Raw genomic sequence first — 26,962 nt, 5'->3', positions numbered from 1 at the left:
ACTTCACTGATCCACCACTCTTTTTCTTAGCCATTACCAGATTGTTTTATAATAAAGTTTAAAATCTGCAACTAGTAGGCCACCTTCCTTAATGTTTTTTTCATTGATTACCTTGATATTCTTAATCTTTTGTTCTTTCAGATGAATTTTTTTTTCTAGTTCTATAAAATAATTCTTTGGCATTTTGATTGGTATGGCATTTGTAATAGATAATAATGAGAGAGTGTACTTGATGGTTAATAGATCTCTAATAGATCAGGCAGTTATCCTATTTCTTCTGTCTTCCCCTCCTCCCTCTATACCTCTCTTCCTCCTGTTTGCTCCCTCTCTCTCAGCCTCCCTCTTCAGCCTGTTCAGCTTCCCTCTCTTTTGTCTTCTTCTGCCAACTAAATCACTCAAGGTGAGTTTGTGGTGACTTAAATGAAAATACTTTATCTTCTTTTAGCTTAAGTAAGGGTTTATTTTAGGAAGACAGGAAAAGATGGAGAATGGAGATAAGAGGGTTAAGGATTTCCCTAGACTACAGGTTGGCCTTAGGTTGGAGGATATTGGGATAGAGTTCAACTTGAGAGAAATGATTGATAGGTCTGGCTTTCAGTCATTATCACCAACAGAGCAAGTCAGAGAGATTATTCCAAGTCCAAGAGATAAATCAGCTCCTCCTTCCCATATGACAACCAGCAGAAGTCAGGTCCAGAGCTCAGCCACAGTTGGCTTTTGCCTTCAACTGTTTCCCAGTAACATTTTAAATGGAACCTTGGTTTGATTGACAGGTCACCACTCAGCCACTGCTTCTTATCTTGCTGCATGCCTTTCCCAATACCTCTTTCACACATTGAACAAGTAAATTAACTTAGAATTCTTATTTTTGTTTTAATAGCTTAGCCTACCCATGAGCAATTAATATTTCTCCAGTTATTTAGATCTGTCTTATTTGTGTGAAAAGTATTTTGCAATTATTCAGAGTCTCTTGGTTTGTCTTCGCAAGTGAATTCCTCAGCATTTTATACTGTCTGCAGTTATTATTTTATTTTATTTTATTGTTAAATTTCTTTCCATGGTTACATGATTCTTGTTGTCTTCCTCCCGTCTTCTCTCCCCCATCCTTGAGTTGACAAGGAATTTCACTGGGTTATACATATATTATCATTCAACTCCTACTTATATAATATTTATTTTTATAAAAGAGTAATCTTTTAAACTGAAAACTCCAAATCATATACCCATATAAATAATTGATAAAAACACATTTTCTTCTGGATTTCTACTCCCACAATTCTTTGGCTAGATATGGATAGCATTCTTTCTCATAAGTCTTAGAGATTGTCCTAGATTATTGCATTGCTTTTAGTAGCAAAGTCAATTACATTTGATAGTCCCCCAGTGTTTCAGTTTCTGTGTACAATGTTCTCCTGGTTCTACTTATTTCACTCCACATCAGTTCATGGAGGTCTTTCCAGTTCATGTAGAAATCAAGCAGTTCATTATTACTTATAGCACAATAGTCTTGTCACCATCATAATATGGTCAGCCATTCCCCAGTTGAGGGATACTCTCTCATTTTCCAGTTTTTCCCACCACAAAAAGCATTTCTGTGGTTATTTTAAACAGAATTTCTCTTTATATCTCTTCATGCTAGGTTTTATTGGTGAATGCTTCTGATTTATCAAAGTTTATTTTATATCCTGCAACTTTGCTTAAGTTGTTAATTGTTTCAAACAATTTCAATATACCGTCATATTATTTGCAAAGAGTATTAGTTTGTTTCTTCATTGCTTAGTTTTATTCCTTCAATTTCTTTTTCTTGTCTTGTTGTTATAATTAACATTTCCTTTACAATATTGATTAATTGTGGTGTGATAGACTTCCAGTGAGAAAGAATGTATTACCTGTTCTGGCAACCTATCCTATTTTTGGATGACTGTAATTGGTAGGAAATTTTTCTTTTCAACTAGCTGAAATCTGCTTCTCTGCAAATTATATTTATTACTCCTAGTTTTGTCCTCTGGAGCTGTATTAAGGAATTAACTGAGGGTTATGTTGGTGGAAAGATCAGATCAGCCAACCTTCTTTCCCTCCTTTCCCCCTCCCTTTCCTTCCTCCCTTCTTATAATATCTGAATATTTGGGTTTAGTCCCTGCGTTAAAAGCTGCAATCTTCAAGATTTGATGCTTCCTGATTTTATTTCAAACTACAATGATTGCAGCAACTATTTCTCTGCTGTTTGTATTGTTTTCCTTGTGTTGTTATTGTTTACTTCATATTTCTTTTTTGAGAAAGCAATCTTTTATGAGGTATCCAGTTTTATGACAAAAGAAGCATTGTCTGGTTTCCCTTTGTACTTTCCTTGGCTGGTAAGAAGGTTTTGTGTATGTTTTGACTGTATTTAGATTTTTAATTTCTTGGATCTCTTTTTGCTTCAAATTCTGTTCTGTATCATGTAATTTTTTTTTAATTCTGACCCCTGCCTATTTTGTTCTGTATGACTGTCATAAAGCCCCAAAGTTCAGATAGTCACTGTATCATATTAAGGGAAATAGTTCTTGAAAAAATTTCTTAGGTATGATGTGTAACCCCTAAGAAATTGCCTTCTGACATGAGCTGCTGAATCTTCTGAGTCCTTTTCTATTCCTATAATAGACTCTGTAGTTTCAGAGAGGTGGTCAATGAATGTGGCAGGGTGCTCCATTTTTTCTTGGACCAATTTATCAAATTTACCCCATGCATTTGGCTTGGAGAAAATTATTTTGATTGCTTGGAGCAAATCCTCCCTGCATTTCCTGAGGTATGTCATGTATGCTGGATTAGAGAAGTCAGAATCTTCTCTTTGCTCCTCTGTTGGCCAGCTTGTCAGGGTGCTGTCTGATTTCATTTTTTCAATAAACTGACGATGTTCATGGGGGCTAAACAACTCTGACAGAAGGAATTCTGTGTCATCAAAACTGGGCTCCAAAAGCTAAAAAGGGCTCAAAAAGCCCTTTTTAGTTCCTTGTGCGATCTATGGGGCTCTGAGATAAATTTTGGGAATCTTTTCCTAATGGAATCCAATTCCTGTGTGGTGAGTTGTTTGTGGACTTTGGAGTGTAAAACTCCTGCTGTGTCTGAGATCTTTGTGACATCCTTCAAAGGAAAAATTTTCTCAGCATCCTTATTTGTACTAGTGTCCTTATTCTTGTCATTGCCCTGTGCACCCAACTTATTCTTCTTGGCTTTCTTTTCTTTATCTTTAGTTACATTGTCTGCCTGTCCATTTCCCATTTGGATCCGATCTAAACCCTTTTTCTTTAAAAATTCTTCACACATATTCTTTACAAGATCTTCTAAGTTAGTGTCCACTACCATAAGTTGTGCTGCTGTTATTGGTACCATAAACTTATAGATATTCTTCATGTAAGTAAATGTCTGTATGGCAGCCATGGTAAAAATTTAAACCCGAGTAATCACTTGCCATAAGATGATATTGTTTTGGAATGGTATATTCATCAGGAATGTAGTGGTATTTGATATGTACCCCATCGTCTCCAATACTATATTGGTCATATTGCTGTATAAGATAGTATATACCCAGTAACAGGTTATTATGGCTAACACCATCATGCCACACACTACTTGCATGAACATGTTTTCTTTTCTCTTGGCTTCCTCACTATCGGGTAGTATTAAATTTATTGTGGTCGGACTTGAATATATTAATTGGTGGTCACCAGGTATTTAATTTCTAAATCCCAAAATGAATTACTAAAGTAATTGGAATGTACTGGTAATTTATTTACAATAGAGGGAAGATCTTAAGGAAGAGAGAAAAGGGAAGAGAGAGAGAGAGAGATGGGCCTTTCTCAGAGGTTCACACCTCCAGAAAGGCAAGGAAACTAAGCCAGCCTTTCACTCACCAAGGTGGCTGTCTAAAGGGAAAGCAGTCTGAGGTCTCCTGCAGGGACTTCCTCCAGGGGTCCACTTCCACAGCCAAGTGTCTTCACTCCAAGTCCGAGTGTCTGTCTTCTAGTCTCTCCTTATGTGTCTGTCTTCCAGTGTCTTCTCAGAATGACTCTTCTTCATTCTTAATTGATCTTGTGTGCCTCTGTTTCCTCTATTTAAAGACCTTTTTCTCTTGTGTCACCTCCCCTAAATTTTTGTCTATCAATCACAGTAGACACTCCTCTTCAGGATTTCCCATTCTTTCACATGTGGGTCACAGACCTTCCATTCAATGAATGAAATGGGTATTCACACCTCTTTGTGGTTAATTTGCACTTTTTTTTTTCGTTCACACCTTCTTGTGGTTAAAATGGTTTAAATATTGAGTTAACACTTTTGGGTATTAAAATCTAAAAATAGACTGGGGATTACAATTTATATTCACTATCAAGGAAGAGCTAAGTGTACCTTCATTGTTACAATCAGGAGATAGCCAAATACAATCTTCACAGTAGGGTACAATCTTTTTAGGATGCCAAATTTTATTAGGGGAATTAACTAAGGGTTATGTTTATGGAAAGATCAGATCAACCAATCTCCTCTACCTCTGTCCCCCCTTTTTTTTCTTCCTCCCTCCTCCCTTCCCCCATCAGTTGGTTCTTCAGTTGGTATCACTGGAAATCAGCTCTGAGTGAGTATTTTGATATATCAGACAGATAACTCACTCTTTGATAAGTTTAAACCAGGAGTTTTACTTAGGAGAAGGGGAAAGGTAGGGAAGTTGATGGGAGAGAGGGTTTCCCTAATCTTACAATACTCCTAAATTGAAGGATAGTGGAATAGAGTCTTTGAAGTGGGAAGGTGACTGACAAGTTTAAGGATTTTAGTCACTTGAGTCTTAAAGGGAGAAATCAGTGAGAGCAGGATCTTTTCAGTCCTTACTGCTTCTTGTCCCAAGAGCAAGAGACCAACTCTCTTAGTTTGGCTGTTCCTTGCTTCAATCGTCCTTCCCAGTCACCGTTCCATTCAGAATGCTTTCCTTGATTGACAGCTCTGTCCCTTCAGCTGTGCTGCAGGCTTTTTCCCATTCTCTCATCCACAGAGCCAATCAGAATAAATCAAGTCTCTCTTATACATAACACTTCAAATATTTGGAAGTAGCTACTAGTACCAAAATTTGTCCAGGTTACATCCCCAGTTCCTCTAACTGATCCTTGTACAACATAATCTCAGGATCCTTTATCATGTTAGTTGACATGTTCTGTATACTTTTTCTTTTAACATTGCCATTCTAAAATGTAGCATCTACAACTGACTATCCTACTCCATGTATAACACTGTTCAGACTCTAATGCCTTTCTTAACCTAGCCAAAAATCACATTAGCTATTTTGGCTGCCAAATTACATTGTTGGTGGGGCATATGCAGGGAGGACTAGCATCTCTGGTGTGAGGGGTTGCTAAGCTTTTTTCAGGGCTACTCATCCATAAGTTACTCAGTTCTCACCTGGAGCTCTAAGAAACTATATAGCATGTGTAGTGGCCACTCCCCAATAAAACTGTCTAGGCAGATGGGCTAAACCTGGGTGAGGAGAAACCAAATGGTCTCAAGCCCATCAGTGGCATAGGAATATCTACCCCAAGCATATGAAGCATTTACCCTGTGGAATGGATAGATGAGAACAATTTGTTCCAATGGCCACAAAGGTGGCTGAAGCAGATGCCGTGGAGCACTTGGTCATCAAAGATGCCAAGGTCATCCACCACATCCTGGGGCCATTATCAGTCCTGACACTGGACTTCAGTGACACTGGAAGAGAGAGTGAAGCTGATTGACTTTGTGAAACTCTGTATCATTTAAATCCAGTTCATGTTAAAGCCAAGATATTTCCATAGTGATGTCATTGGTTCTTTGAAAATGAAGGATGAACTAACAAATGAATCAACACTGTTGATTTATGTGAGCTGTTTGGTCCACTAAAATGATCTTCTCTTTTGCAAGTGAACTGGTACATAGGCATGCCTCTTCCATCAGGTATTTCAGTGAGTCAGTCACTCATTAAACATTTATTAAGTATAATACAATATATGTGCACCATACAGCATTTCATAAACTACATACTGTCCATCTCAGTCCCAGTACTAGATCATTTTTAATAATTTTCATTTCAAGTTCTTTAGTTGTGATTTAGATTGGTGATGAGTAGAATCTATTCCAGAAATATTTTTAAATTATTAATTTTTTTTACATCACATTTTAAATTTTCAAGTGATAATTGCAGTCAGTGATTTAAACGGAGCCAAATGATTTTTAGGAAAATTTTCTGTCATCTTCACAACTGCTGTAGACTTTCCTTCTAGCACTATATTACCATCATTGGAACAAATACATTTAAATTCACTTTCAATTATTAAAAATACAGTAGCTTGAAGTAGACAAATATTAGAAGTAGTCTTAAGTTCTACTTGATGTCAATTCTATTAAAACAACAATGTTAACATTTGTGAGAGAGAGAAATCCAGAGACTTTTGAAATGGAAAAGCTAAAGATCCCATCAGTGGTAGGGGGGGATGGGCTGAGAAGGTTTGACAAGTGACCCTAAGTTCAGGGTAAAGGAAGATTGTGATAAGTCTTCTTGTGGACTCTCTCTCTCTCTCTCTCTCTCTCTCTCTCTCTCTCTCTCTCTCTCTCTCTCTCTCTCTCTCTCTCTCTCTCTCTCTCTCTCTCTCTCCCCCCCCCCCTCCCTCCCTCCCTCCTTCCCTCCTTCCCTCCCTTACCTGCTGTCTTGGAGTCAATACTGTGTATTGGCTCCAAGGCAGAAGAGTGGTAAGGGCTAAGCAATGGGGGTCAAGTGACTTGCCCAGGGTCGCACAGCTGGGAAGTGTCTGAGGCCAGATTTGAACCTAGGACCTACCGTCTCTAGGTCTGACTCTCAATCCACTGAGCCACCCAGCTGCCCCCTTGGACTCTTTTTCTCTCAAATTCTCTGTCCACTTGTTGGTTTGGGAGGATTGTGATCAGGTTCAGGAAAGGAAAGATTTCTTAGATCAGGATCCAGTCAGATATTGACCCTCTCCTCCAGAAGTCTGGAGTCAAGAGAGAGCAGATCAATTAATTCCTTCTGGGTTGTTCCCTTTCCCAAGATTCCAAGCCTTCTCAGCCCATCCCCACTACTGCTGATAAATCTTTGCAGTCTCTCCGGGCTTTTCCATTTAAAAAATCTTTGGATTTCTCCCTGTCACATCGCAAGATCTAACTGAATTGTATACTGGAGTTAAACACTGGGGTGTGAAATAACTATAATTAAAATACTAGGTAGAACATAACTAATTAACTCTTTATTAAGCTAAGGGAAGGGAAGAAAGGGGATCTAAACCTATACCCCAAAAGTCAATATTTTAACCCACTAACAGCTTTCTATACTAATCCAATTACCTCCTTAATAGCTATTTAAGATTAAGGGAGGGGCTGGTAGGAGCAAGGACAAGGGCCAAAATGGTCTCAGGAACTGGAGTCCTTTTGATTATGGGTCTGGAGAATCCCAGTAGAAAATCACCAGTAGTAACTCTGTTGAAAATCACTCTTCAACAGCAACAGCAGCAGCAGGGGTAGGCAGATCTCAAGAAAAGCCATAGGAGAGGGAATATATATAGGTCTATCCCAGAATAACCCTCCTGGCTGTTCTGACTGTTAGGGAAAGTCACAGCCTGTCAGCCAAGAACTGCCTTCTTAGAGCTCTGGAATGTTGACCTGTAGAATCGCCTACTTCTGCCTTGTAGGACTTCCTGGTTTGTAGCAAAGAGCTAATCCTTACAACAGGTGTTATTCTTTGAAATTATAGTTCCCTCATCAATTATGGTATAGATTTTTGCATTCTCTTCTATGATAGCAGTATCTTCATCTTTTTTCCCCTTTTAAATATTATTTTATTTGGTCATTTTCAAACATTATTCATTGGAAACAAAGATCATTTTCTTTTCCTCCCCACCCCCACCCCTCCCAAAGCCGATGCGCAATTCTACAGGGTATCACATGTGTCCTTGATTCGAACCCATTTCCATGTTGTTGGTATTTGCATTAGGGTGTTCATTTAGCATCTCTCCTCAATCATATCCCCTCAACCCCTGTAGTCAAGCAGTTGCTTTTCCTCAGTGTTTTTACTCCCACAGTTTGTCCTCTGCTTGTGGATAGTGTTTTTTCACCTAGATCCCTGCAGATTGTTCAGGGACATTGCATTGACACTAATGGAGAAGTATCTTCATCTTAATATCTCTTGTGATATTTTCTGCTATTCTTATTGCACTATGTAAGCAATTTCTTATATCTACTCCATTTTCTTTTTAAAATTCTCAGTATCAAATAAAGGTCTATTATATCTAACTGCAAATAATATTTGAAATTATTACATTAGCATGAACATTTTTATTATTTAGTTTATGCACTAAATTGGAAAATGGTTCATTAGCCAATTCTTTAATCTTGAATTTTAGTATAAACTTTAGAAACATATTGTTCCTCAATTTTTTCCATAGATAAGCTTGCTTTACAGTTGTTTTCATTGCAATTCAGTTTTAGTAAATGTGCATTTTATTCCTTGGACACATGGACATACTTTTCTGCTGTCAGTCCTAAATGCTAAATTGGAGAATAGTCCTTACATCCCAGTATTTCAAGCCTTTTTACTGTTTGTTAATTTAAATACTTGTTTTTTTATTCCAACAGTCTGAAGTGCAAGATTATTTTTTCCTTTGACAAACATGATGGTTTTTTTTCCATAATCATTCAACAAAATGTAGTTCTATTGCATCTGATATTCCACCTCAATTTTTATTCCTATCACTATTTTCTGTGTCGGTTTTCACTTATGTATTTAAAAAAAAAGGTTTTGCTGTCATTTTGCTTTTTTAAAGAACAGAATCTAAAAAGATAATTTTATGTTCTATAAGTAAAATTCATAACATTTGAGTATTTAATATTTCTGTTAATGATTTCTTTATATAATTTTTAATTAACACATTTTAAGCCAAAATAACTTGTTCACACTTTTAACTTCAGTGTAACTTGCTGTTTCTTGCAAAACCCATTGTTTTTATAATTGTATTAGCATCCCAAAATCAGATTAAAGATGAATTTTTAATTTCTGTCCTAAGTGTATCATTTGACTCCAGTTGCCTAGGCCTTATTGCTCTTCTGCCTTGGAACCAATAATATTGATTCTAAGACAGAGGGTATGGGTTTAAAAAATATATTTGTTTACTATCCAACTCAGCCAAGAAATTGCTTACTTTATTGACAATTGTAATTCTAAAACTAATGTTACTTGATAGTTTCGTTTAAATTAATGAGTAAGATGAAAGTGAATCAATCAGAACATACATTGGGATTTCACTCTTTTGTCAATGATGTAAATAACTTCTTTGCGGAATTTAAGAACATTTACATCAATTTAGTGCTATTCACAATATAATAGCTACAGATAGGACACATGTTTAAATTTAATCAGCCTTGTTAACATTTTTTCCATTACTTTCTGAAGTATAGTCCAAGACCCAACTCTGGATGTTTTTACATGGCCAGTGACCTAGGAATAAAATTTACATTTTTAAATGCAATAAAATTTGATCTAAAATTTGAAAACTATTCTTAGCTGGCAAACTATAGAAAAATATCAGTGGATAGGGTTTTCCACTTGAGTCTTGGCTCACTGAACTTTGTTCTAGATAATCAACAAACCAATAAATTAAATCTTATTTTGTAGTATTTGCCAATTTATGTGTTATAACTTCATGACTAATTTCAAGCTTCCAACATGACATCTACTGTGCATCTTTATCCAGGTGCAGGTTTGGATAGAGATACACAGTGGCATACCATTATGTTGTATTTCCTATAGAGGGAAATAACCATCAGATTATATATGATAGTAAAAATAATTAGGAAGTTATATTTTATATATTTATTATCTTTTTTAATATAATGAATCTAATTTTAAGTTTATGTAGTTTAATTTTTAATAACAGTTGGTTTTAAAAATTCCAAAAAATTTAACAATTGACCCTCATGAGCTGATATGAGCCGGTTCCAACACATCACTAAATATGCATACCTAGAATAAATGAAGTAAGACATAAAAAATGAAATACAAACTATTGAGGAAAGAATTGGAAGGAGAAAAAATAACTTAGAAGAGAAAGTAGTAAACTTTACCCAAGTAACTGACTCCCTGAAAACTAAACTAGATCAAACAAATCAGTGACCTTATGAAACAGCAAAAAAATATTAGAACTAAATCAAAAGGTTAAAACAAAGGAACTGACCTGGAGATAAACAAGACATGGAGAGATAATTAAAGGTCATTGGTCTCCTGGAAAACTATAAGTTTTAAAAATCATGTACAATATTATATTTTAAGGAATCATAAATGACAGTTTCCTAAATTTGAAGCAGATTTCAAGTAAAGACAAAGTGAAGAACCCCAGTGACAAAAAGACAAAGTAGACAAAGTAGAAAAGAGAAAGAATCCACCAATTACCTCCTAAAAGGAACCTCAAAAAGAAAGTTTCCCAGGAATAACAAAGTCAGAATTCTGAAATGCAGGGGGGGAAAATCCTGTTAGCATCCAAAAAAGAAAGAGTTCACATATCAGGGAACCCCAGTCAGGTACATACAAGACCTAGCAACTTCTAATAAACCTGAGAGGAAATATAGGAATATAGTTTTTCAAAAGTCAAAAGGTATGCTTACAATCAAGAATAAACTACCCAAGTACACTCATACAGAGTTAAAAATGGGCCTCTATTGAAGAGCATTTCTGATGAAAAGACCAGAGCTGAGGAGGAACTTTGAAATGCAAACCCATGGGTCAAGAGAAACCTAGAAAGATACATTTATTTGAGCAGTTAGATAGAGTTCTATGATTTTAAAGGTCTAACATTCTAACAGGGGGAGAAGAAACAAGTTTTCTTTCAGAACTATAATGTCTTCAAGGGCATTTTAGAGTTTATTGAGAAAAATAGAGGAAAAAGTCATGGATTGGAATCTATTATGAGATTTTAAGAGGGGAAAGAAAATAAAGGGCAAATGCAGTACTCTAATGTAGAAAGGAGAAGGGTGGATCTTACTATTTGTCATATTTGGGATGTGTGAAAAGAAGAGTGTGTGTGTATATATATGTGTGTATATATATATAAAGGGCAAGAGAGCATCAGATGAATATAGTTTATATTAGGTGGATAAAGGAGAATTGAACACGTATACATATACACACAAAGGGTTTGGTATAGAATAGGGACACAAGCCATAATAGGAAGAAGAATGAATAAGAGGGAAACTAATAATGAGAAGAGAAGAATTGGAAGCAAAATAAACTTTATGATCCTGAATTAAGATGATAAACCAAAAAAAGAAAATATGGAGAGTCCATCAGTTGTGGAATGGATAAACAAATTGTTGTATGTGAATGAAATGGAATATTATTGTGCTGTAAGAAGTGATAAAAGCAACCATTATAAGAACTGGAAAGTAAAAGTTAATGCAGAGTGTAATGGGGGGAAGGGGTTAATTTTTAAAGAATTGGACTTGATTATTTAAGAGTTTGGTCACCAGGAATTTAATTAATTCCAAAGAGATTTTATTTACAATTTATTTACAAAATGTAGAAACAGTGAAGCAAGAAATCAGAGAGAGGATAAGGTAAGATATTTAGCCTGATGTAGTAGATAGGAACAATAGGAACTCGACATCTTCGAAATCAGGATCAAAGATCCTGAATGCCAGTTTCAGCTCCTTTTGGAATTTAAAAGGATTGTCCACAAATTTTGGGAAACTGCGCTTTATGGATTCCAGTTCCTGAGGAGTGAATTGTCTATGGGCTTTTGAATGTATCACACCAGCATTAGTAGTTAGCTTAGTGACCTCTTTCAAAGGACAGATTTTCTCAGGGTCACTAGCAGGTTTGTTCTCATTTTCATTGCCACCTTCAGTTTCCTGAGGTACATTCTCAGTTTCCCCATTGTCCTTGCCCATAACTAGATCTAGTCCTTTTTCCTTAATCAGTTGTTCAAACACAGCCTTAATCATGCCTTCTAGGTTGGTATCCATAGCCTTAATCTTCTCTGCCTTAGGGGAAACCACAAATCTAAATACTTCCTTCACTTGAGTTAGAGTCTGCAACACAGCCATAAAGATTACATATACTTGTGCCAGGACTTGCCAGAGAACCAGTTCATAATGGCAATTGTAAAAGAGTCATTGTAATGTTGCCCACATAATCCAAAGTTTCATATGAGTTAGTTTGCTGTATAGTAAGTGGTAAACCCAAAAGCAGGCAATCATAGTAATGACCACCATTCCACAAACAATTTGTCTGAACATTTTTGTTTTTCTTCCTTTACTACCCTGCTTGAAGGAATGTGGGTACAGTCAGACTTGAGGTGCCAAATGTAATAGAAAGGATAATCTAATGTGAACTATTTCTGGTTGTAATAACTGGAATGTATTCTGGCTTGTGACTAGAGAGAGCTGCTGGTAGGGGGACACCTGAGGGTACCTAGTTACAATGGAGATAGAGGGACTACTTCAGAGATAGAGCTAGAGAGATATTGCTACAGATAAAGGGATGTTGCTACAGGGGAATGCACTAAGGTTTGCCTATTGATCCCTATTTGAAGGCTAATGGATCAATCTATTTCCTACCCTCTTTCTCCCTCACTCACTCCCTTACCCACCCACTTCTTGAAGCCTTTGACTTCCTCCCTCCCCCACCCCGAGTGGACTATAAAGATACTCTTGTTTTCTTTCTCAGGTAAGGGGTTTATTGGAAAACAACAGGATGGGAAACTGAGGAAAGAGGAATGAGGGTTTCCAATAATCAATAATGAGGGAGAATTTGAGGTTTTGGGAAATCAGTCCAGCCACAACTGTGACAGAGGGACAGTCAGAAAGATGGAGGACTACTATTAAAATCTTCTTCTTCACAAAGCCACCAAGGTCTCTCAACCTAATTTCAGAAGCCCCCCTCAAGGATCCTTCAACTTGGGACAAAAGCTAACAATATCAGTTCAGGGCTTCTCTCCTTCAGCCAGCCACCAAGAAAGTCTCTCCTTCAGCCTGGCTTTCCTCCAACTTGTGGTCAGTAAAATCCCAGAGAGCCAAAGTCTCCTGGTCAGGCAACCCCAGAGAAAAGGACAGCATCCAAGTCCCAATTTCTCCCCTGGTCTGCTTCAACTGCCTCTACCTTCTGGGATCATTCCGTTTGGAACTTTCTCCTTGATTTGGCAGATTAGGTCCCCAGCTTGTTTCTTGCATGCTTGGCTCTCCATGCATCTACCATACTGAGCACTAAGTAATTTACTCCTGGCCCCTCCAGGCAGGGAGAATTAGTTTCAGCAGGCCTTGGCAGCCGAGGACCCATGAAGTCTCTTCAGAAAATCCAACAATTAAGAATCAGCTTTTCACTCACCAATTATCAGTCCAGTCAGCAGATCCTTCTGCCCCTCTTCACCAGCATCAACTTGAAAGCATGAAGAATTGCATCCAGCAGAAGTGGAAGTCCAAGTTGAACTCTGCTCCAAAAAATCCCAAACTCTGTGTAGCACCCTCTCTTTTAAAGGCATGTTCTCTTGTGTCACTTCCCCTAATTCCACGTCTGTCAATCACAGCTGATGCTCTGATCTAGGACTGCCCAGAAGGCAGTTAGTTGACTCTGATTCATTACACACTATTGCACATGTGGGTCACAGACTTCCCACTTTGCACCTTTGGTGATTAGATCTAAATGGGCAGATCTTCATACTTAACTTTTAAGTATTATGTTTGCACTTTTTGCGATTGAATCTAAAAATAGGCAGGTCTCCATAATTAACTTTTAAGTAGGGTGTTTATAATTATGGGGATTAAAATCTAAAAAAAGACATGAGTTAAATTTAAATCTTCACAATCAGGGAAGAGCTAAGTACTTTGATTGTTACCATTAGGGGAGAGCCAAATCCAATCTTTATGAGCAGGACCTACAATATTAAAAAAACAACAACTTTAAAAGATTTGACTAATCAAAGCAATTGATTGAAAATGAAAAGTGAAAGAATCTACCAGTTACCTCCTGAAAGTAAGGTACCACCTTTATCTCCAGAGAACCTGAGAGCTAAGAAGAACCAAGAACAAAGAAGACTGGAAAGGCAAAGTGGCCCAGGTTATAAAGGGCATGGAATTCAATTGAATTCCAAGCACAGGATTTTACATTTGATCCTGGAGGTAACATAAAGTCCCTGGAGTTTGTTGAGAATGACTTGAACATAGATTTTATTGATTTAAAGACTAGCACTCTATCCATTACACTGTGCTGCCAGTTATATAGTAGATACTAATATTGAATTCCCATCTCTAAACTATTTCTTTTCAAGTTCTATCTGCAAAATTGTATTCCTTCTTTAGAACATACACCAAAACTCATCTCTTCTTGCATGTTTGTAGGAACATTTATTATTTATTTTTGTTTTTTTTTTATTATCCCCATCAAACTGTGACTTCTTAAAAAGTAGGGACTACATCCTCTGGCATTTTCACATAGAACAGAAAGGAGTAAATTCAACATAGCAGACAATGAATAAAGTTAACTAAATCATAGATCTAAAGGTGGAAGGGAACTTAGTCCATCTCACTCATTTTGTAGATAAGGAAATTAAGGCTCATTGATACTGCTATAGCTAGAATACAATTTCCTTCCAGGTTCCCAATGTTTTGTTCATTATTTTATGAGCAACAATGTCTATAAAATATGGAGTAATCCAGTATTAAAATTTGGAAGACTTGTGATGTAAATGACAAGTTTACTTCAAATGCAGTATGATATTTAGGCAAGTGGAAATGGCTTTTCCTTTGTAATATTTATCTTGTTAGTGAGTAGATACATAATGCTTAGCCATCCAAATTACATTAGCAAATCAGGCAAAGAAGGGTGACAAATGTTTTATTTCAGAGAAAAGATTTACTGTGCTTTAGAATTTCATAATTTTATATGAGATTTAGCATCAGTTCAGGTTAGTGGATTAGTGGTCTGTCTTAAGGTCAAAAAGATGGAGTTAAATGTCTCAAGTTCTTTGACTTGGTTGTTTGATACAGGCAAATCACTTTACTTCTCATGCTCTTCGCAGTTCTCACAGATTTAAGGAGTAGCTGAGTTGTTGATCTTCATCACTGGAGTATCAAAGAAAACACAATTTCAGATAAAAAATAATCATATCTGGGATTAATAGGTGAGACCAAAACAAAAGAAAAGTTGTGAATGTGTATGTAATTATCCTGTGGGCATGGTATTAAGCACAAACCAGAGGAAATATCAAGTTCATTTTGTTGGGGCTTTAGTTTCCTTTTACCTAATTAAATTTTTTTCCCTATATTCCATCTCCTCTTCTCTAATCCATTCTATACTACCCCTTTTTTTGTGTTTTTTTTTCAGACCTTTACCTACTCTCTTAAAATCAGACTAAAAAATGGTAAAGGCTAGGTAATGCAGGCTAAGTGATTTGCACAGGGTCACACTATCCCAGTAAATATCTGAGATAAGATTTGAACTCAGAACCTCCCTTTTCTCTGTCTGGCTCTTTATCCACTGATTCACCTAGCTGTCCCTACACCATCACTCTTAATTATGTTATTCTCCTTTTCAAAAACCTTCTAGCTATCCCTTCACTGAGTAAATATTAAATAAAATACAAATTCCTTAACAAGGCTTCAAAACCTTGACAATATGGCTCCCGTCTGCCTTTCCAGTCTTGTTTCATACTTTTCATCTTCACATACATTTGGTTTTAGTCAAGTTATTTTCTGCATTTTTTGTTTTCCTGCCCTTTTATCATCTCCATATATATGTTATTCCCCATGCCTCAGATGTATTCTGCCACATCTTTAGCTATTGAAATCTTTCATTTCTTCCAAGGTCTGACTTAAAAGTCACTTCTATTCATGAAGTTTTCCATAATAAGCTATTCCTTCCCTACCTCTGCGACAAACTAGATGTGCTATTTTCCAACTCATATTTCTCATGGTATGTAGCATATAGATTTTTCCCTTGCACTTAGTCTGATTTACTAAGATTGTGACCTTTCTTGAGGGAAGTCTGTATCTTATTTCACCCATGTATGTATATGAATATATATATTCACTCTATGAAGCACAATGCCTTGTACAAAGTAGGACTAAATAAATGTAGTTTATTGATTGTAATACAATCTCTATACAATTGTGATACAATTCTCTTTAGGTAGAACTATATATCTGATAGTAACATAGAAAAACTGGTATTACTTACCTCTAACTATAGCAAATAAATTCTTCCTATTTAACCCTGTTCCCTAGACTAATTTAAACATGTGTCACATAGATCTCACCATATCACCCTCCTACTCAGTACTCTCCCTTGGCTTCCTGTTATCTTTAGGATCAAGATAAACTCCTTTGTTTGGTGTTTAAAGTTCTGCCTATCCTGGCCCTTTCATAATTTTCTACCTTTCTTACATTTTACTGCCCACCACACATGGTGTTCCTCACAAGGATACTATTTCATGCCCTTTCTTTTTCACTGACTCTCTCCTATGCCCAGAATGCTCTCCTTCTTGATCTACTCTTAGAATCACCAGTTCAGCCACCACCTTATGCAGGCCTTTCCTGGTTACCCTAGCTACTGATACACTCCCACCCCTAACCTTTCCTTCTGTCTGTTCTGTATATTTCTTGAATATGTCTATTTATATGGTATCTACCCTCATTAGATTTTATGCTTAAAAAAAATTTTATGCCCCTTGAGAGCAGAGATCATTTTTCCCTTCTCTCTAATACTTAGCATAATTCCTGGCACATAGAAAGCACTTATTCATTGCTCATTGATTACAGTTGATTTTATACATGAACAATAGGAACAAAATTTAGAAATATCTACAGGTTAGCTATGAATATGAATTGCTTCTGGGAAAAGAGTGAGATTTGGAATAGGGATTAAAATAAATCTGGAGCAAAAGAGGAAATGAAATATTTTTCATACTAAAAAATTGCCATGTTACAATTACAAATATTTTTGATATACATAGGAATTATCACTACCATGAAAATTTTCAAATGTAATCCCATTTATATTTTATATTATGCAAATGTTATATAGGCTATTGTTTAGGAAATGTTGGTCTAACTTACTATTTTCTTCTAGCAATTCCATTTTCTGTGGTTTAGTCATAAACATCCTTCATATAATCTGTGGCAACCTCTTTTCCAGGTCAAATAAAATCTATTCCTTCCTGAATTTTACTTTTCAATATTTTGTTATTTTGTGGCTTTCTTGTAAACCTCATATAAAATCTAAATTTCATATCAGTGTCCAAATATTTAAATACTCATCAGATTAACTATATTCCAGTCTTATAATACAGATTAACCAAATTTCTCCTAATATTGAGATGAAGAGAAAAGTTAAATTAAAATACTGTAAATTTTATAGGAATAGGAAAAACTTCAATAACACCTCAAAAAAGTACTCATAATCTTTTTTATTCTTTCAGGGTAAAAATGCATTTTTTAAAGATCTAACTTCAATTCAATTACTACCGAGTGGTGAAATGGACCCAAATTTCATTTCTGTCCGACAACAGGTAGGTTTTAATGCTTTTGTTTCCTCTTTAATAACAAATATGGATTGGGGGCAGCTGGTTAGCTCAGTGGATTGAGAGTCAGGCCTAGAGATGGTAGGTCCTAGGTTCAAATGTGTCCTCAGACACTTCCCAGCTGTGTGACCCTGGGCAAGTCACTTGACCCCCATTGCCTAGCCCTTACCACTCTTCTGCCTTGGAGCCAATACACAGTATTGACTTCAAGACGGAAGGTAAGGGTTTAATTTAAATAATAATAATAATAATAATATGAATTCTGCAATATACTGATTTTGTTCAAGGACCTTTAGCTTCTTTAGCAAGCATATTACCGGAAATTTCAACTTTCAAGTAAAGAACTCTTTGGCCATGGCAGCATATGCATCAAATAAAAATATAGAACAGTCACCCATACTGTATACATAGCCCTTCTATTTCTGCAGTGACAATTGATGCAGGGCCACAAAGAATGTAGTTCCTTGACAGCTTATAAATATTTAACTGTTAGTTCTCTTTAGTATTCAGTCAGTCTTTCATGAATAGTGAGTTGAAACAGGTTTTCAGTTATCTCTATTCATATAATTCCTATTTCTATTCTCTTTATCCAGCCATAACCTCCCCTCTGACTAATGGTCTTGAATCTCCAACTGCCTATTGAACATCTTGAACTATGCATCCCAATGACTTCTTAAATCAACACATCCAAAATTGAATCTTTTCTTTCCTCTAAGCCCTCCCCTCTTCTTAATTCTACTATCACTGTGCATCTGCTATCACATGGTTTCGGTAATCATATGCCAGATGATGATAAATGAATCCATGTCCATTAAGCAAGGCACTAAGAGTAGAAGAAAGGGAGACAAAAGGACCCAACACCAGAACCTTCTAGTATACTCGTGCATAATGTAAACGCCAAAACTGTAAGGATAATTTTTAGTGTTTTGACTTAAAATCTAAAATAAGTGGTCGCCATGGAAAATTCCCAAATATGAAAATACCCAAGTCAGCTGGAATTTATGGAGATTTTAATTAATAAAGAAAGAAGGAATTAAGGGAAGGGGAGAGAGAGAGAGAGAGAGAGAGAGAGAGAGAGAGAGAGAGAGAGAGAGAGAGAGAGAGAGAGAGAGAGAGAGAGAGAGAGAGAGAGAGTGAGTTAGTTAATTTAAACTGCTCTGTCTCAGGCTGAGCCAAGCAGTAGAAAAAGGCCTAGGCCAAAATGGCCTAGGCCTAAGCCTAAGGGAGAGCAAGTCAGTCTTTATCATTCACCACAAGACTGTCTCCAAACTGGGTTCTTCCACTCCAAACTAAAATTACCAAACTGAATTCAATTGTCCCTGAACTGTTCTTTCGCCTCCTTTTAAAGAGATTTTTTCTCTTATGTCACCTCCCCTAAATTTTTACATCTACCAGTCACAGTAGATGCTTTTTTTCCAGGACTGCCCAGTCTTAGTTTTCCCCTTCTTTGGTTTTTACCTTCTCTGGTTAGATTAAATCTTCTGAATACTTCACACCTCTTTGTTAACCTTGCTTTTTGTAAGTTACTTGACCTTTTTGTGATTAATTTAACCTTTACAGGTACTTAATACCTTTTTGTATTAGATCTAAAAATAGTTCTAGCTTAAGGTTTTAGCTTTACTATAAGGTATGAGTTGGGGACTTTCATTGTTCAATCAGGAGTTTACAACTTTTATCTTCCCCTAAAGCATGTCTGAGTAGGGTGGAGTAAGTTTAAAATTCACAATAGGCAACAGGATGTGGATAATGACACTACAAAGTGGACAGACACTAATGAGCTTTAATTCAACTGCAAAATCTCTGAAATTTCCTTTTACAAGTTGTTATGGTACATTGAATCGGATGATAGCATAACGTTCATTCCAACAGGCCATATTAGACACAAAGGCTCAAAAGAATTTTTAGCTAGTTGTGGTAATATTAAATTCTAACCTTACCAAAATTAAAAAGAAAGAGTCCCTATTAAGAAAAATTACATTCAAGATAATCTGAACATATCATGTACTGTGTTTTTTTAAATGGTCAAAATACATGTGCAGGCTTTGTACTAAATGCTAGCATTATAAAGAAAGGCAAAGAATAGTTCCTGTTCTCAGGGCAATCACAGCCTAATAAAGTTTCTTTTCTAAGCAAAGACAGAGCAGTGTCACAAAACTGAGGGAGGAATATCTGGAAGGAGGCCTGGTCAGAAGTGTACAAACTATAAGGAAGTCAAGAAGGATGAAGCCTGAGAAGAGGATTTGGCAACAAAGGTTTCATTGGTTACTTGGTATCTGAGAACAGTTTCAGTCAGGTGGTGGAAAGGAAACCAGTTATGGAAGAAAGTCCAACTGATGAACACTCCCATGATGGGAAGAATGTTATCAGTCAGTAGCAGTAAGATAAGAGAAGAAAATTAAAGGTGTAAGGATAGGCAAAGGAAATAAAACTATCTTATTTGGTGATAATATGATGGTTTACTTATAAAACCCTAGTGAATCAGCAGAGACCATTCAGACAATCATTTCAGCAAAGTTGTAGGCTAAAGAATGAACCTACTTACAGTCTATGGGATATCAAAATCCAGGGGTCAATGAAATAAAGCAAAATCTTGTTCAAAATAAATAAAATGCATAAAGTATATGGGAGTTAGGTGTTAGTCTTCTGAAGTATATGAAATTGTAGCTATAGAGTTAATTGTAAACTGCCCTTTAACAAACTAAAGAAGCTTATATGACTAGAAAAATATTTAGTGCTCATAATTGGGTTGTGCCACTCTATTAAAAATAACACTACTAAATTAGGCTTATACTGTCAAAGAGATGCTTTACAGAAAAAAATGAAGTAACGAAAAAAATTATTTGGAGGAATAAAATATCTAGAATATCAAGGAACATGGTGGAAAAAAGATAGGAATAAAAGGGAAATACCAGTATCGGGACTCAAGATATATTCTAAAGCATCTGTCATCAAAACCTTTTGGTATTGGTTAAAAAACAGAGAGGTGGATCAGTGAAACAGCCTAAGCAGAGGAGAATAAGAAACCATGGAATACAGAATCCCAGTGTTTGATAAAACAAAAAATTATTTCATTTCATACATTAACCATATGCTAATGGACAAGTAACTGAGCCTCTGCCTCAGTTTCCTCAGCTATAAGATGGGGATAATAATAGCACCTGCCTTACAAGGTTGTTGTAAGGATCATATGAGATATTTTTAGAAAGCACTCAGCACAATTCCTGGCATGTAGATGCTATATAAATGTTTATTTGTTTCCCCATACTTTTTCCCCATTGTACTGTCATTTTTATTTTGTTGGCTTGGTTTACTCATAAACAGTTAATACATCTCCATTATTTAGGTCTGTCTTGATTACCCTAAGCATGTTTTGCTGTTGTATTCATGTAGTTCTTGGTGGGAAGACTCTAAAGCACTTTACATATTCTGTAGGTATTTTAAATGGTATTTTGCCATCTTTTCCTGTTTGTTTGTTTGGGGTTTTTTTTTTTGTAATATGTAGAAATGGTGAGAGTTTGTGTGGATTTATTTTTTTATCTTTCAAGTTTACTGATTATTTTTGTAATTAGTTTTTGCCGACTCTATAGGGTTCTCTAAATAAGCCATCATATCATCTACAAAGTGATCATCTTATTTATTCCTTGTTTTTTTCTTGTCTAATCACTATGGCTAATATTACTAATGACATTATTTTAATATAACGCATATTAATAAGATTTCTTTTTCACTCTGCTACTTTGTTTCCAAGTTCTTATTGAAAATCATCAGTGCAGCTGTTCAATTACAACATTCTGTTGCTAAAGACAAAGAAGCTTCTGATGAGGCACCAATTATTCCTCTTGGCAAAGACAGAGACTGGCCAGTTCTGGCTGTATATTTAGCCCAGCAGCTTCAAGTTAACGAAGATGTGATTAGAAGACATTATGTATTGGAACTATATAATTATGGAGTTGACCATCTTGGAGAAGAGGTAATGCTTATTCTTTGGGTATACAAATGAGGCTTACATTAAGAAAATAAAGAGTAAAATTGGCCTTTCTAAAGTGGTGAATAAACATCATTAAAAATCTCTTTTGTTTGTATGGTAAAGAAATCATATTTAATTGGATCAATAAAATTCAGTGCCTGGCTTTAGTTCATTGCTCATTCTTCCTGCCTGTGTTGGAAGTTCTAGAGTATAGCCTCACTACACTGGTTTGACATGGAAAAGTTTGGCTGGGCAAAGAATTAAATTTAAAGGCTCAACTCTTAAAGTGTTTGACTTATATGTGGTCATAATTCAGGAAGGTAACTGATGTCTTCCTTAATTGGCCTAGCAGATATTTACAGTGCTTTCTGTCCCTCCTCATTCTGCCCAGATGGAAGACCTCAAGGCCTTACTGCGCTTTTCTTGCTGTTCTTGCCTTTAGGCTATTCTGCAGGTGCAAGACCAAGAGGTACTGGCGTCCCAGCTCCTTGTGCTGACTGGACAGAGGCTAGCCTATGCCTTACTCCACACTCAGACCAAAGAGGGCATGGAATTGCTGGCTAGACTTCCCCCAACCCTCTGTACCTGGCTCAAGGCTATGGTAAGTGTAAGGAGGAGCAGATGAAACACAAACTCTTAGGAGACAAAAATCTCACAAGTATTTTAATTTGAACCAGAAGGTTGTCCTCACTGTATTAACTGTTGTAAGAATTAGCTTTTAGCAAAAACAAGAAGTAAGAGATCCCACAGGGCATTGAACCAAATTCTTACAACTGTACTAGAAGTGGATCAGGAACCAAAGCTTTACAGGTCTCTGAGAGGGAGGGAACAGATAAAGAGAAACACCACTTCCTCTCCCAGACAGAGCTGCCTCAGAGAAAATGAATTTGGATCTCTGTCCAGAGCTGAAGGGTAAGAGGAAATTCCCTTCAATCTTTGGTTTCTGTCTCTTCTCTGGATGATTATTATTTTTGATCCCCTTAGTACAATTGAAGAATGAGATTTTTACTTCTTCTGTAAGTTATCAGATCTATTTATTGTCTAGAGACAGGATTGGTAGGTTAGGGAAAGAGGGAAAACAAGAAGTCCCTAATTCTGATTTCACTCTAAATTCCCTTCAGGGGTTGAGGGCTTAGGTCTAGGGACCTGGGTCCCTGAAGACCACTGTTGAGTCAGACTGATGTAATTTCCTGATGTAGAGATACAGTTTGAAGATATGGATGGTAAATCTTCTAGATGGATAGTCTCTTGCCTTCCCCAAAGGGAAAATGTCTCTATCTACCTCTTTTTAGGAAAGATGGATATCTGTGTCTCTTCAGATCAATTGAGGGATTATAGTAGGCTAAGCTCAGCAAAGTTGCTCTTTCCCCTCTCAGCTCAGAAAGGACAAGAACTGCTTTGCAACTGTTTCCCTGCTTTTCTTGGCTGGAGATTCTAGTCCCATCCCCCATCATCAGCCAAATTTCCATTTCCTTCCTGCATACGGTTTTCTTGCAAAATCAAGTCCTTGTAGTGTATTCTGTATCTCTTGTCCACACAACAAAACTAATTTTTATATGTTGATAACCAGTTGTTTTGTTGTTAAGAACAGCCTTTCTGGTTCATGATATTTTCTAATCCGTGGTAGGCTTTGGATTAATCTCTAAGGTGTCTAAAGAAATTATTCAGGGCCAAATGAGACTCTTGGGTGATTTTTATCCAACAAATGCAGTTGAATGTTTGCTTCTTCCCTTCTCTCCAACCACATATTGAGACATTGTGCTTGAGTGGAAAGAGTTCTTTCTTCCCTTGAAGTCAGGAGAAATGATTATGTTACCACTGACAAGTCACTTAACCTCCATTATGTGTGTGTGTATATAAAAACACTCAGTAATTCTGCATAATGCTACAGGTTATTTTATTTGATCATGTTGGTAGAATTGATGAATTCCTAGACTTGTCACTTAAAAATGCTTGAAGTCAATCTAATGTTTCTAATTTTATTTAGAGAAGAAAGGGAAAAAAATATTCCTAAAAATGCTATCTTTTACTTTTTATTATGAAGTTAATAATAAGTATTACTTATTTTAAGATGCCTGATGAAATATTTTTCATGTCAAATTTGCAGGACCCCCAGGATCTACATAACACTGAAGTGCCAATTGCGACAACAGCTAAACTAGTAAATAAAGTAATAGAGCTATTACCAGAAAACCATGGGCAGTACAGTCTGGCCTTACACCTCATTGAGGCTGTGGCAGCTATCTCTGTTCCAACTTCATGACGCATCAGCTACATTAATGGCTATTTTTAAACTGTCATACTTCAACATGAATTAGTGCATGGTTATTTTACAAACAAAAACACGGGAGTTTATAGTGGGAATACTTCCATGTGAATTTTGTAAAATATGAAAAATAAACTTAAATATTTTAAAATATGGAACCCTGGCTAAGTTCCACTTCTGTGGATAATAGGTTAAAATGTAGCCAGACATTAATTATACAGTAGTTTCATAGTTTATTTACAACTCCAGCACTCGTGGCATAACTTTATTGTTAAACTTAACTGTTTTAAATCAATTATAATTGCCAGACTATGTTCTTACCCTATAGAGTCTATATTTCATATTCTGAAATGTTAACTGTTATAATTAAAACGTATTACTGTACAGTCCTCATCAGGAAAGTGGTGGGGAGTGGGAGAGAAGATCTCAAGTTCCTTAAATAAATGTCAGGAAAATTCTTTGTGCTATCATGCTTTATCCCATGTGGGCCATTATAAAGGGATTTTTAGGTATGAGGTCCCCTTTTGAGAGGAAATAGACATACTTTCAAGGAAGATGGCCTTCCTGGTAGAATAAGAGAATTCAAGATTGTAACATCCATTACTGACAGGAAGTGTATCAGAAAGGATCTGTAATCTATTAAAAATGCCAAAGAAATGGAGTCTGAGGTTCATAATCAAAACTGTAAAATTAAAATGAATGACAATGACCAATTTAAAATGTGCTTTTTTCAATGGTAATCAGAGAAATGTAAAAAAAATATGTATTATTTTGTAAATCTTGTATTTTTTAAAAAAGAGGATGGGTGGCAGAGCTTTGAGGAAAAATAATGTTAAATTTAAGATTTCTTAACACTTGAGAACTATCTGGTTTCAGGGTCTGGTAATACATCTGTGCTCAGGAATAAGAAAATACATATTGATGTTAGCATACCTACCTACCTCACAGTGGGGTTGAGAAGGCTTCAGTAGTTTTAAAACATCTTTTGTACCTACCCGTAGTGCCTAGCTGCCCACTAGGTTTATAGTAAGTGCTCCATAAATACTAGGTATTTGTCACAGTCAACTGCTGGAGTATAGCCCACACACTGTAATTAATGTATTTGTCATCAGTCACAATTGTTTATAGTAACTCATGGTTTCTTTTTCCTATTGTTAGAAGCCAATCGACATCTGTAACAGTCATAATAAAATAATAAAAGTTCCATCCAGGAGAAAAATGCATTTTTCTCTAATGGAAATTGGATCAACAAATAAATAGTAAAAATATTTTTATTCAGTACACATGAGTATGAAATCTCATCACTAAAGCTAAATGGACATTTGGGATTGCCAATTCCAGGTGTAATGATGGGGAGTAGGACAAAAGTATCATTGGGGGAAATTGGAATGTAGGAATGACAGTTGGAAACTGAATAAGGACTTCTGGGAAATTCTCCAGAGAAGCAGGGTCTTGAGAGCTGAGACACAGAAGGGAGGGGAAAGGGGAGCTGTTTCTCGGGGCCATTTCAAGACACCTGTGGAGATTTCTGTCACTGACAGAAATCCTAACATTGAATATTCCTGTTTAAAACATCACTGTTTCCTGTCAAGAAACCCAATTTCTTCAAATACTTTCATTCCATGAACTATTGAGATACTGGACTCAAATTGGTGAGCAGTGCTCTCCCCTACCTATGAGAAAACCTTTTACTTCAGTAATTAGATTATTTATTTATTTATTTATTTTTTAAATATATTTTATTTGATCATTTCCAAGCATTATTCGTTAAAGACATAGATCATTTTCTTTTCCTCCCCCCCCCACCCCCCATAGCCGACGCGTAAGTCCACTGGGCATTAGATGTTTTCTTGATTTGAACCCATTGCTTTGTTGATAGTATTTGCATTAGAGTGTTCATTTAGAGTCTGTCCTCTGTCATGTCCCCTCAACCTCTGTATTCAGGCAGTTGCTTTTCCTCGGTGTTTCCACTCCCATAGTTTATCCTTTGCTTATGAATGGTGTTTTTTTCTCCTGGATCCCTGTAAGTTGTTCAGGGACAGTAATTAGATTATTTAGAAAAAGATTTAGGGCAACCTAAAACTCCCTCTAACCTCTTTCCCTTTACCCCAATCCACGATTAAATCAAATAAGCAGTCAGATAGTGAATTCAATCTCGGTTATTTACATTTAGAGAGTAAGCCCATTGGCAGACTCCATTTTCTTGCCAGTTTTCAAGAAGGCACTAGGGGGAGGTTTGTGAGTGCCCCAAACCAGCGCATATCCAGATAGAGGTCCCTCATACCTCTCCTTGTAGAGAAGACTTCCCCCCCACCCTTGAGGGCCAGCACAGCCACCAAGGGACAAGCCTTCACTGAGGGGACATCTCCATTTTGTCTCCCTCAAGTAATTCAGGGACTCTGGAAGGGAGTAGTGCGGGAAGCCATTTTCATCAACCCTTTCCTCACTGCCTTCAACCCTTATTTCTCTATCTAAGGAGTGAGTCCCCTAAAATTACACAGGTAATGATAATAAATATTAGTCATGAAATTATTTGTCAATTGTTTGAATTTTCCAGCGTGCTTTGTTTTCAGTTGCTTTGCCTGGACCTATACAACTGAGTGAAGCTTCCGTTTTCTGTTGTTCAGTCATGTGATTTTTTTGGGGACCTCATTTGGACTTTTCTTGGCAAAGATACTGCCGTGGTTTGCCATTTTCTTTAGCTCCTTTGACAGATGAGGAAACTGAGGCAAACAGGGTTAAGTGACTTGTCTTAGGTCATATCAGAGCTCGGAGAGATGAGTCTTCCCGACTCCAGGCCCTACACTAGCGACTGCACTAATTATCTGCCCGAAATTGTACTAACATGTTTTTAAAATCCTATATCCAGATGTAGGGAGCCTGTGGTACCAAATAGGATGGCTTGACTTTTCTTCCCCTCATTTAAGCTTCTGCTTGCCCAGTCACAGGTAGCTCTGCCTCTGGGCATAACTTCTTTAACAAAAAGAACAAACTCAGATTCTTGACTTTAGCCTCCATTAGAAAGATTAACTTGGCCATTCTGGAATTCTGGCCGCAAGTTGCTGGGATGTGACACACCATCCAAGTATTGCAAATACGGACGTCTGACACAAGGGTATGTCTGAAGAGGGTTTTCCCCAGATCTTCATAGTTTCAACATAATTA

At 36.5% G+C, this 26,962-nt stretch overlaps 1 protein-coding gene across 2 annotated transcripts in view; it reads left to right on the top strand.

Annotated features, from left to right (window-relative positions):
* RAB3GAP2 (RAB3 GTPase activating non-catalytic protein subunit 2) overlaps positions 1-25,054 on the top strand; it is a 163,667-nt gene extending 138,613 nt beyond the window's left edge. Inside the window, exons 32-35 of one of the 2 annotated variants that reach the window (XM_001375614.5) lie at positions 17,463-17,552; positions 21,313-21,534; positions 21,974-22,132; positions 23,639-25,054. In XM_001375614.5, coding sequence (XP_001375651.1) covers positions 17,463-17,552; positions 21,313-21,534; positions 21,974-22,132; positions 23,639-23,794 — 627 coding nt within the window. In that variant the 3' untranslated portion in view covers positions 23,795-25,054. Of the gene's footprint in view, positions 1-15,065; positions 17,415-17,462; positions 17,553-21,312; positions 21,535-21,973; positions 22,133-23,638 lie in introns of those variants that run through there. The other variant, XM_016430178.2, reaches the window with a different exon arrangement.
* Positions 25,055-26,962: the final 1,908 nt, after the last annotated feature.

The sequence above is a fragment of the Monodelphis domestica genome, chromosome 2, assembly GCF_027887165.1.
Source record: "Monodelphis domestica isolate mMonDom1 chromosome 2, mMonDom1.pri, whole genome shotgun sequence".
In the NCBI taxonomy this organism is placed as follows: domain Eukaryota; kingdom Metazoa; phylum Chordata; class Mammalia; order Didelphimorphia; family Didelphidae; genus Monodelphis; species Monodelphis domestica.
Note: the sequence above shows the minus strand (reverse complement) of the source record. Positions and strands in the feature narration are given on the sequence as shown.